The sequence below is a fragment of the Microcebus murinus genome, chromosome 5 (genome assembly GCF_040939455.1).
Source record: "Microcebus murinus isolate Inina chromosome 5, M.murinus_Inina_mat1.0, whole genome shotgun sequence".
NCBI classification, from domain to species: domain Eukaryota; kingdom Metazoa; phylum Chordata; class Mammalia; order Primates; family Cheirogaleidae; genus Microcebus; species Microcebus murinus.
This window is the reverse complement of record NC_134108.1, coordinates 49,100,740-49,113,185: the sequence shown is the minus strand read 5'-3', so window position 1 is coordinate 49,113,185 and position 12,446 is coordinate 49,100,740. Positions and strand designations below refer to the sequence as shown.

The following is a 12,446-nucleotide window of genomic DNA, read 5'->3' as shown; positions in this document are numbered from 1 at the left end:
TTAACGTCTATGTTGCATAGAAGAACTCACACAAAACAATTTAAAAATGCTTAATAAGTCAGAGGGCAAAGGATGGGAAGACATAATTCACAAAAGATAAAATGAAACTAGTGACCAACATATATGTTCAACAATAATGTTCAATGACCAACAATAATGTTCAATCTCACTATTAATTCAGATTAAAGTAACAAAGTTCTACTTTTCACCTATTAAAGAAAAAACTGATAATGCTAAATGATAGTAAAGAAGTAATACAATTGGTGTTCTTGGGCACTCCTGGAAGCGGTATGAATTGTTATAACCACTTTTTAACCTAGTTTGGTAATATGAATTGTGAATGAATAGTCATTTAAGAATATTCATGCCCTTTAACTCAGCAATTTTATTTCTCAGAGTTTATGTCAGGCCAATAATCCTAAATACAAGAGGGAAAGATTCATCACAGCATTTTTAAATATGGTACAACAGTACAGAGTCCAGCAGTAGGAATGGTCACCTGTAGGATATCTACTCAATGGATCTGAGTATAACTTAAAAAAAGGAAGGAAAGGAATTATTCCAAAACCCTTTCCCTACTTTTCCACATTTCATTTATTATAGTTGCATGACTTTTTTTCTTAGGATCTGTCATATGAAGACTACTTCTCTGCCCTGGGTGAAATTATCATTCTTTTGGCTGCAGTGAAAACAAGTATAAACAAGCCATATAGAGGCATAGGCTGGCTGAAGAGTTTCCTTTGCCCTCAGAGCTGTACTGTCTCAGCCTCTTCCTGAAGCAGTCAAGGCTGGTACAGAGGCTTGAGGATAGGGGTGGGCACAAGGGAGTCTCAATTTGTGGGTGAGCCCCAGTGCCACCCACTCTCTTATTGTTTCACTCAGGGAAGATATTAAGGGTCTCTAGACACCCAGGCAGAATATTTTTCCATTATATTTGGTAATACTAGTTTACGTTTTATTTATAATAATATGCAAGCATAATTTCTAAACAAAAGGAAAATTTCAATAAGAGGTTTTTAAATGATACGTGTTCTCCTTTCTTATCGCAGAAATGCAGTTCTCCCTTGTTAGGGACCCCTTGACATAGCTTGCTAAAGGAAACACAACTTGCTCTCCTGAGAAGGATAGCAAACAGTACAGGTGGCTATGAGTGCATGTGTGGAGTGATACACACACCCCCACACACATGCACACGCACACACACGAAGGACTCTAGGCAATGACACACCTTAAGAACACACACTGTTATGGTGGTTTCCAGGATGTGCTTGCAGTTAGGAAGTGGTAAGGGTATGTGCAAGGCTCTATAGTTAGGCTGATAAGGTCTGAATTTGGATTCTACTCCTTATATGATCTTGGTGTAAGAATGAAGAGATAATGTGTGTAAAGCCAGTAGTACACTCTCTGGCCATGTGGCAAACAGACTGGATATGTAGCCCTGTCTGCAGTTATGCTAAATAAGTTCTCATTTGTAGACAAGGTGAAGAGAGCTGAGGACACTTACATCTTGTTAAGAATAAAAAAGCCAGTAGCTGGTAGTCTGGCAAAGGCAAGATGGTAAATTACAGGCATTAAGAAATGGGCAGGAACAAGAGTGGTTAGGGGCCTAAATTGCCACAAAAACTTGTTAGCTACTGGCAAGTCCCAGTCTCCTGGAAAAGTAAAGGCTTTTGAGGTTTATTTTAACTTTGACAATAGGCTTACAGCTTTTGTTTAAAAATCATTTTTTATAAAATAAATCATACAAAACATATATATAACAGGCTTCTACTTTTTAACTGACATTATTCAATTTATAGGGATCAAAGAACTAAATTATTCATTTTAGAGATTAAGAAACCAAGGCTCTCTGGGAGGCCAAGGTGGGAGGATCTCTCAAGGTCAGGAGTTCGAAACCAGCCTGTGCAAGAGTGAGACCCTGTCTTTACTAAAAATAGAAAGAAATTAATTGGCCAACTAAAAATATAGAAAAAATTAGCTGGGCATGGTGGCACATGCCTGTAGTCCCAGCTACTTGGGAGGCTGAGGCAGAAGGATTGCTTGAGCCCAGGAGTTTGAGGTTGCTGTGAGCTAGGCTGATGCCACAGCATTCTAGCCCAGGCAACAAACTGAGACTCTGACTAAAAAAAAAAAAAAAAAAAGAAAAGAAAAGAAAAGAAAAGAAACCAAGGCTCAGAGAAATTAAGATTTATCCAAGGTTACACAGTTAATGGTCATATTTTTTATAGTTTTAAAGAGCCAATCTTGCTGTTTCACATTCTAGATCTTTTTATATTGCTGCTGAAAAGTTGGTCTTATTTTTAAAATCTCATTCAAATTCAATTTAGTAAGTTTTCTTCTACATATGCTTTTTGATAGACGTCACATATAATGACTCTCTAGATGTCATCCTTCTTAAAACCACAGGTGATATCTAACTACAAAATAATGCATAATGGATGTTTCAGTGAATGCTTAAGAAATGAGGCAGGGAGTTAGTTATCAAAAAATCCATTTATTTTGGGAAAATAAAAGTGTCTTATGTTCACAAAGTTCATAAACAATTCATTATATAAAACATATAACCAATATTTCTGTTTTTATATCAATGTTAACTTTGTTTCTTGAAGCTTTCTAACCTTTAATGAGTAATTTTCTTTAACAGAGACTTTAACACTTCTACTGAAAATGTTAAAAAGAAAAGTAAACAATAAATCTATTAAAATAAGTTACTTCAGTATTCTAAATGGAATTATAAATGGAATGTCTATTTTGTTAAAGCATCGAAGTTCAGCGAAGAGCAATAAACCTTAAAATTGTATTGTATTAAAAGTTATGCTTACAGAAGAGTGTTGCTTCCTGGCTGGCAGAACTTTGAGTCCATTTGAAGTCTGGCAAGTGTGTGCGTTTCTTGGGAGGGAAAAGTACTTCAGAGAGGCCCAGATTTTCAGTCCACTGCTCTTGACTTCCAGCTGTCACTTTGTGACAACTTGAGATTCAAGTTGCAGTTACCTAAGCAAACTATCCATTAATTGGGTTGATATTTCGGAGAGAGAGGAAGGTCTGTAATTTATGATCAAAATCAATGGCTCTGAACTGAGGTTCCTTGTATTTTCTGGTCATCTTGGCACCCAAGTATGTTATGAGTTCACATCTCTCCACAAACTGTTCCATCTTCTTCTTATACTTTTTTCTTGTATATTCAGAACTGTTGGGATTAAATGCTGTAGAAAAATTTCACAGAACTGTGAATCTATTAGGTCAGTGAGTCATTAAAGGAAAGAGAAAGACAACTGGCTGTGTGATTGAGTTGCACAGCTATGGTTGAGGAGATATCCGAATCCCACATGACAGTCAGGATTATCCTATTTTAGATCATAATTACCTATATTCACCTTGCAGGAGTGGGGAACCTGTAGCCTCAAGATCATATGTGGCCCTCCAGATCCGCAAGTGCGGCCCCTCGACCAAATCCAAACTTCACAGAATGAATCTGTTTATTAAAAGAATTTATTCTGTAAAATTTGGATTCAGTCAAAAGGCTGCACTCAAGGATCCAGAAGGACACATCTGGCCCCAAGGCCCCAGGTTCCCCACCCCTGCGAGAGCTGACTATATTATAGTCTCTGCTTTGAAAACTAGAAATTCAATTTTTATATTATCTTTAAAATATTTGCCCTGTATTATATTTGAGACACACACACACACACACAGTCTCCCAACCAAGCAACCAACCCAGTTTAACAATCCTATTCATCACGTATGTTACCATTAATGTTACATTAGTTCTGAGTAGTATGTAATTTTAAAAAAAGACATACCTTTTAGATGAAGTGCTATGTATACTAGTGCAGATCTCCTTATACTTAAGAAGGGGAACTTGGGCTTTAAGCATCCTGCTGCATTCATTGCTTTAATTAGAGGAGCTGCGATGCCCTGCAGGTAGGGAACAAAGTCAAGTATGTGTATATTTAAGTTTGTTTTCTTTTCTTAGTGCAACCAAATAAAGAGGCTTATTCCTTGCCTCAAATAGCCTCCTGGGGGTAGGGATGGGGCTCATGAAGATGGTTAGATGATTACTTAGCCAACAAGAAAGAAACACAAACACATTTGATTAGGAAAAGGAAAATTACATATTGGCTTAGTGCCAGCTGGGTGGTGGGTACATGTATGGGCTTCACTACACAATTTTATTTTTATCTGTTTGGCATTTTTCATAACAAAAAGGAAAGAAAGAAAGAAAGAAAGAAAGAAAGAAAGAGAGAGAGAGAGAGAGAGAGAGAGAGAGAGAGAGAGAGGGAGGGAGGGAGGGAGGGAGGGAGGGAGGGAGGGAGGGAGGGAGACTGGGCTTTGAGTTGTCTTAGCCCATATCTGCTTCCACTCTCAAAACTGGCCATATTGCCTGCCACTGTGAGGACCCTTGGCCACCTGACAAAGAATTCCAGAGACCACAGTTATCACTGTAGCCAAGATTCGGGAGCCTAGAAGAAGATGTGAGGCCCTCCTGATAAAATTCAGCATTTATGAGAAGACTCATTTCTGGGTGAGCCTCATCTGGAATTTTCAAGTTAAACCAGGTCAAAGGATAACCGTTCTAGGCAAGTTGGAAAAAAAAATTTCTGATAAAGCAAAGTTGTGTCCTAGGCTTTTATTTTGTAGAAATTTAAAAAATAGCTTTAAGAATAGTTGGCTGCTGCCAAGTTTTATTATCTTTAAAAAGAGTTATATTTGAATAAATAAAATATGATGAAGTAATATCTTCATCTGAATTGTGGGCAAAATATGGGCTTTGTGGCTCAGTTGTCATTGTACTGCCACTCAACTCTTTTCAGTAGTGAATGAACCTGATGGAGACTGAATCTGCACATTTCAAATTATGAAAAAGTTTTACAGACACTGAAATTCAAAAATAAGAACCAAACTACATATTCATGCCAAATGTCAATAATTTTATGACATCAACTCTCTTTTTCACTTTAGTGCAGATATCTGGGAATTAGCAATGCAAGCAGGGGATTTTCACACATTTTATTTTAACAACCATCCATAAACAAAATAGGGTAAGAGTGGATTTGCAGCTTAACAGCAGAAAACTTTGACTTGAATTTTATCGTTTGCAGCTTAAAATCAGAAAACTCTGCCTTCAATTTTGAAAATTATTGCTAAAAAGAAGATACCATTGTACTCTTCTAACATGTATCATAGAAAATGATGAAAGATAACCTGTTCCAGATATCCAGGCAAAGGAAGACTAGTGAGACTTATAGGTTCCCTTAATGGGGGCAGTTTGTGCGGAAGCTTCTGATCCCAGTATTTCATTGGTGACCTAAGAACACAAAGTTCATTAGAAGGTTGTTCACAAATATACTCATTGTGTGTATATAGGAATATGCAAGAGACAATTACAAGATAAAGTTCACTACTTGTTTTCCTCCCCTGGAGAAAATTATACGAGTGGGAAGATTGGGGCTCCTAAAAGTTTATGGCCATCCACCCACCTGGGTCTCCATCCCTGCCCACCTAGTCTCAGCTTTCTTATTGTTCACAGCAACTATATAAGACTTTATTCCTCAAACTTCTGACTCTTCTAAGGACCCTCTTACCCCCAGGCAGATGCCGTGCTATACACAAAAAGGCCATCAGGTTGGACTTCCTCAGCTGCTGGTCACAAGCAGAGGTACCTCCCACCTGACACCAGTCTCTGCTCACACATTGGATCCTGCAGCTTCTCTCTGGGTATCTTACTATAGCAATTTCTCACTCCCTCTCCCTTGCACCTGGCTTTTCCTTCTTTATTGGGTCCTTCCCATGTATCTGCATGTAAACATCCTCATAATTCCCCCATTAAAAAAAAAAGACAAACCTCCTTCACTTCTTGCATTTCTTCCAGCAGATAACATCTCTTCTTTTTTTATAATTAATCTTCTTCAAGCAGTGAGCTTCCCTAGAGATTGCAAGCTACTACACAAATGCTATCTGTAGATGTGATTTGATCTACATGGTATATTATTTTTAAATTTGAATCAGTCATGAGTAATCTGAACAATTTAAAAAGAAATCTGGTTTCCAGCTCCTTGTGGAAAGGTAAAGCAGAAATGTCTGGCAGTGCATGAGGAGCTGCTGCTCCCTGTAGCCAGGCTATAGGCAGCCTGGTGTGCAGCAGTCCCCACACTGTGATGGCTTCACAGCCAATCTGCTTCCCTCGGGTCCTCTGCCTCCCGCCTGCTGTAGGCATCTGTGTTCTTAAACTCTGGACTACAGGCAAGGCCTTCATTTCCTCATCTTTCATCCACTCTTCGGACCTCTGTGGCTGACTTCCACTCACTTTGCTCGACTGAGCCTTTCTTGCCAACGGCACCCATGAGCTGCTGCCGCTTCAATCTCAAACACTTCACAGCCCTTGACTGCTTGACCTCTAAAGCAGCATTTCAACCTGCTGGTCACACCATCCCAGAGCCTTTCTGCCTCCCCTCCGACGCCTCTTTCACCTCACTGTGGTTCCTTCTCAGTCTCCTGTCTCAGCTCTTGGTGTCTCTCAGGGCGTGGTCCCAAGCCTGCTTTCCCCACATGACTCTTATAGGTGAGTTTAAACAGGCCGCCAAATGTTGGACAGGATTACTCAGACAGCCTCATAACTGGTCTTCCTGCCCCCAACCCATTATCAATACTCCAGTGATGGTCTCACTCCAGAGCAAATTTGATTATGACACTGACCTAACTTACAACCAATGTACTCATATTGCCCTTGAGTCAAGTCCAAATGCTTCGTAGTGGTTTTACTTGACCTCCCAAGCTCTGGCCCTGCTCCCCACCACCAGCCTCACCTTTGCTCCTTTGTCCCTCTTCATGTCACATCCAGCCATGCTGAATTCCTGGCAGTTCAGTGATCCCTGGGCCAGGTTTGTGTGTGGGTCCCTTTGCTTGGAACATGTCCCTCTTTCCCCTCATCTAGCCAAGTCCCACTCTTTATTCTGGCCTTACCCAACAGACAATTCAGTCAGACCTTCGGGCTACACTGTTCCAGAAGGCCAGGCATTTCCCCACCCTAAACTCCATCACATTCTGTTATCAGGTACTTAAAGTTCATCTTACCCTGGACTTCAGGCTTTGGGATGGCAGGGACTAGTCCTGTTCACCATCTCTCTCTCTCTCTCTCTCTCTCTTTCTTTCTCTCTCTCTCTCTTTCACACCCCCCCCCCCACACACTCTCACATATAGATCTCCCCTACCTAATTCCCCAGTATGCTGCATGGAGCACAGAAGAAATTCAATAAATATTTGTGATTTAGTGAATGGTCTCACCTCAAAAATTTCTGGAGTTTTTCTTCACTTTCACAAATATATATACGATTGCGATATTCTGCAGCATAGTTAATGTTACCAGGTACTAGGGCTTCATATCTGAAAAGCCAAAAAACAAACCCCAAACCCCGTACTATATAATTAATATGCAAAACCATTTAAATAAAACATAAAAAATGTTTAATTTTTCTACTTATGCAGCTTGAGGAAGAAATAGAACATTTTTCCAACTAAATGATAGCAACCTTTTGACAAAAATGTTAAGATTGTTATATGAACCACTAGTTCTGGGTACAGCTATCATTCTGTACTTGCAGGAAGGCGAGGACTTGCCTTTGTTGTCCATCTCGGTAGGTCACTGGGCAGTAGCCCTGGAGCTCGGCACACTTGGGGAACCGACTCTTCAGCTCTGACAGCGTCAGCCTTTTGGGAAGCATGTCAGCTGATGGGAGCGCATGGGGTGCTAAGGGAGGCACGTATAATTCTGGGTTCTCCAAGAATTTCTATTAGAAAAAGATCACAGGGTGGTGGGGGGACAGGAGGGAGTGGATGATGAGAAATTACTCAATGGGTACAATATACATTATTTGGGTGACAGATACCCTAAAAGCCCTAACTTGACCACTGTGCAATCTATCCGTGCAACAAAATGACACTTGCACCTCATAAATGTACACCAAAAAAGGGTTACACTAGCAAGACCATTTAAACCAGGAATGCTATGCCAATCAGAAATTCACCCAGGCTCTCCTGTGCTCTCCCCATTTTCAGTAAAAGGAAAAAGACTTATTCGTTTTGAAGAGAAACCAGAGTATCCCTCCCCATTTTCAGTAGTGGCATCTGTTGCTCCTGCACTGTGATAACTTCTCCCCTGACTGGAGGTTCCTTAAACTCCTGACTGATCACATCTACGGTCTCTCCTAATCTCACTCATTCATACAAAAACATTTGCTGCACTCCTATGACATGACGGGCAGTGGAGCATGCCGGCCTGTCTTCCTGTCCTGCCGCATAATTAACCAGTTGGGTGCCCTTTGGCAGGTGAGTTGACTTCTTCAGCTTGGGGTACCACTCTGTAAAATGGAGGGGGTGGGCCAGAGACATGATCTCTAATGTCATTTCAGTTTAAAATTTTGTGTTTACCATTTAAATAAGCAGGAAAAAATGGTGTCTCCTTAATAAAGGGATAAAAAATTCTAATTCTTAGCGGAAAATAAAATGTTCAGAGGCATCTTTGTTTTCATTATTGTTTTCAACCACCAATCTTTTTATATCATCCAATTATGGACATTATAATATCAGAACAAATCTATATTCTGCTCTATTAAACAGAAATATAAGGTGTATGGGAAATTCTAGCAATAGAAAACAATTTAAAGCCCAGGAGACATATGTCAGCTCTTGCTTCATTTCCACTGACTCTGATTTTCCTTCTGCAGCCCCTGAGCTGAATCCCTGGGGTGCCCACCTGTGGGCAGAGCCCTTGATGCTCAGCATCCCAGAACTGGAGTGGCTCACCTTGGCTCTCTCCATCTATTAGGCTGGTCCAGACCAAGGGGCCATCACTGACCTTGGACTTCTGCAATGTTTCCAAATATATCCTGCAGTGCAGTTGCAGGACTGACCACTGAGTTGCCTCACTGGTCCCAGACTCACACTTTCTAATAATGGAGCTCCTGATCCCAAGTTTCTGGGTGTCCCCAGCAATGCCCACCCCTTCCTATTTGACAAATTCCAAGATAAGGCATTTTCTTTCCTTAGTAAATTTTTGGAGTTAGGAACAAACTTACATTCAGTTTTTCCTGAGAACTCATTTTATAATAGTGCCCCCTGAACTCTGCTGCAAATTCCAAGGAGTCCGTTACAGAGCAATCAAGTAATTCATTTGTTTCTGCCAGGCTGACAGGGCAGAACTGTCCAAATTCTCCCAGGCGAGAAATCAGCTCTTGTGGTGTGATACATAACTTGTCAATGCAGGCCGCTTTTCCTGGTATTAACATATTAACTATTATTTTATTTTTTTCATAGAAAATACAATGATTTAAAAAATTAAAATAATTTCACCTATACAGCCTTATACAAGTACATACAAATTATAAATTCCAAATAATAGAGTAAAAAGTAAAAGTTACTATTCACACCTCCATCCTCCAAATCCAACACTTCTGAGAGGTAATCACTGTTGGGTTTATACCCTTTGTAGTCTTTTTTCTATACATTTGCATATATTCTTTTTTACATATAGTATACTTATGCCACTATACTGTAAACATTATTCTGCAACTTGCTTGTATCAGTTAGTTATGGTCTTTGACATCTTTCCATATAAGTTTACATAATTTACCTAATTCTTTTTAGTTTATAAATATTATTCCACTGTATAAATATATTATAGTTTACTTGACCACTTATCTATTGATGAATGTTTTGGCTGTTTTAGTTCTTAGCTATTATAAACTATATATATGTTATAAACAATACATATACACACAATTTATATATATGTGCATGTGAGTGAGAATACATACCCACTTACACACATGTGTAAATTTGCTACATATTTTAAAAATTTCTATGGGATAGATTTCAGGAAGTTCAAATAGTTTGTTGACATGATGTTACTCACACAAACTTCTCCTTGTGCCACCCAAGAGAAGGCAAAAGTGACTGGTTTTACCCTAAAGAATCTATTTTAAAAACAAAGAACCCAAGTTCCTTTAAAAGGCAAGTTAAAGAGTTTTTCTCTCCAGGGGCAGCACCCTATAATCTTTCACTTTAAATTTCTCCAACCAAATAGGATGGCCCTTCCCTACTAAGTGGGGTACATAAAGACTACAAATGGCCACATGTCAGCTTAGGTCAAGTTTTGCCTTCAAATGTCTTATAGAATAAACTTGAGGTTTTTAGAGGCTTTTGGGTTTTGGAATCACTGGCCAGAGGTGTGGACCTCACCAATCTGCCTGCCTCTAAGGAGAAGGAGGCTGGGGGAGTCCAGGAGATGAGGTGCCCTGATACTAACTACTCTCCCCACCTCCCCAAAAGGCCAGACTTAATCCTGAAAAGGAGATGGGTGGGAAGCCATGCCCAAAGAGGTTTGCATTATGCAATTTTGCTTTTAAACACGGGGTGGGAGGAGGAGGAAGAACATGCACAAAATAAAGGATCTTTTATTAACTGGCACTCCTTTAAGCAATTGTAGCCCTCCTTCAACAAAGCAGACATTTAAAACCATTGGCTTATTGGCTGTCATCCTCCATTCACCTCTTGAAAGCAAAGAATCATCATGGTGTCAGCACTATTCCCAACAGGTCTTTAAGAGGAAAATCAATGATAGTACAGTATTTTTCAAATGGTCAAATCTAAGACTCAACAGAGTCAACAAAGGTCAATTAGGAACCCCAACTGTACCTCTGAGTCCCACAAGAAAGGACACCAATGACGCATGCTGACCCTATCATCAGGTTCTGGTCTTCTCTGAAGAGTTCAGAGTCCCAGTTGAAACTCAGAATGCCAGACATCTCATGAATGTTTTTGTACATCTTTCACAGAATTAAGAGAAGGCTTTCTAGGGTAGCATTACTTGTCTTAAAACAAAATGACTTTGAAACTTACCAAATCTCACTACAGAAAATTCTTGTCACCTAACATTCCCAATTACCCTATTGATCTGATCATGAATCCGATTGTGAATTCCTTCACTGCATCATGTATCATGTACATCATTGGAGGCCCTGGGGTGGACTGATCTGACATGACTCAGTGGTATTCTGATCCCTGCCTGGTGGTGTTCCTTCCTTGTGTAACACCCACCCCTGTGTGACAGATGGACCCAGTCACTTGCTTCTAATAAACAGAATATGGCAAAAGTAATCAAATGTCACTTCCAAGATTAGTTTGCTGTTATGGGCTGAACTGTGTCTGCCAGAAAGAGATGCCAAAGTACTCCCAATACCTATGTTGTGACCTTTTTTAGAAATAGGATAGGATAAATAGACACTGACAGACACAGAGAGGAGAATGACATGTGAAGACACAGAAAGACACACACAGAGTGCCATGTGATGACACAGGAGGAGAACGGAGTGATGTGTCTACACACCAAGGAACACTGAGGATTGCTGGCCAACACTGGAACTAAGACAGAAGCATGAAATAGATCTTCCCCTAGAGTCTTCAGAGAGAGCATGGCCCTGCCAACACTTTGATTTTGGACTTTCTAGCCTCCAGAACTGTGAGAAAATACGTTTTTGTTATTTAGGACACCAAGTTTGTACACTTTGTTATAGCAGCCCTAAGAAATGGAAACAATTACAGAAAATTGTCATTTCAGTCTGGCTAGCCCTCTTTCTTGCCTTTTCAACTTGTTCACTTGATAAAGCAAGCTGCCGTGCTGGAGAGGTCCACCTGGTCAGGAACCCAGCGCCAACAGCCAGCAAGGAACTGAGGTCCTCAGCCCAATAACCCTCAAGGAACTGAATCTTACCTACACAGCGAGCATGGTAGTGGATTCTTTTTCAGCTGAGCTTTCAGAAGAGACCATAGCCCTGGCCAACATCTTGATTGTAGCCTTGTGAGAGACCACTCTGCTAAACTGTGTCCAGATTCCTGACCCATAGAAACTCTGTGTGTGTGTATGTGTGTGTTGTTTTCAGTTGCTAAGTTTTGATTAATGTGTTATGTAGCAATAGATAACTAACACATTATTCTATCTGTTGTTTATGACACAGATGAAAAGGCTAAGAAACTCCAATATTCATTTCCTACAAAGAATATTACACTACTATAGTACTATAGTAATATAATATATTAGTACTATAGAACAATACTATATAGTATTATAATATGTAGTGTTATAATATACTATAAGGTACTACAGTATTATATTAATAATACTATGTATTCATAGGTTGCTCTTTAGCTTAGATGTGCTGAACCTTACCAATCTGGACAGTGTAATTTAGAATCACATAATTTCAAGTTTTAAAAGACACTTATATGTTTCTTTTTGTAATTCTCAGGATATTCTTGGTGACATCTGGCAATGTCTACATATCCTATGTTGGAATGTGGCAGAATGAGGAAGTATCTCTTTATATTTTAGCCATGGCCTTGCACCATTTCATTGGTCAGGGTAAACCTTGACCCGATGGGCAGGATTACTTGAA

General features: G+C 39.7%; 1 protein-coding gene across 1 annotated transcript in view; it reads right to left on the bottom strand.

Annotated features, from left to right (window-relative positions):
• Nucleotides 1–2,516: 2,516 nt before the first annotated feature.
• AK9 (adenylate kinase 9) overlaps nt 2,517–12,446 on the bottom strand; it is a 110,828-nt gene continuing 100,898 nt past the window's right edge. Inside the window, exons 36-41 of the mRNA XM_012753169.3 lie at nt 9,072–9,268; nt 7,615–7,784; nt 7,282–7,380; nt 5,203–5,305; nt 3,801–3,915; nt 2,517–3,203 (exon numbers count right to left, since the gene is read on the bottom strand). Coding sequence (XP_012608623.1) covers nt 3,001–3,203; nt 3,801–3,915; nt 5,203–5,305; nt 7,282–7,380; nt 7,615–7,784; nt 9,072–9,268 — 887 coding nt within the window. The 3' untranslated portion in view covers nt 2,517–3,000. The remainder of the gene's footprint in view (nt 3,204–3,800; nt 3,916–5,202; nt 5,306–7,281; nt 7,381–7,614; nt 7,785–9,071; nt 9,269–12,446) is intronic.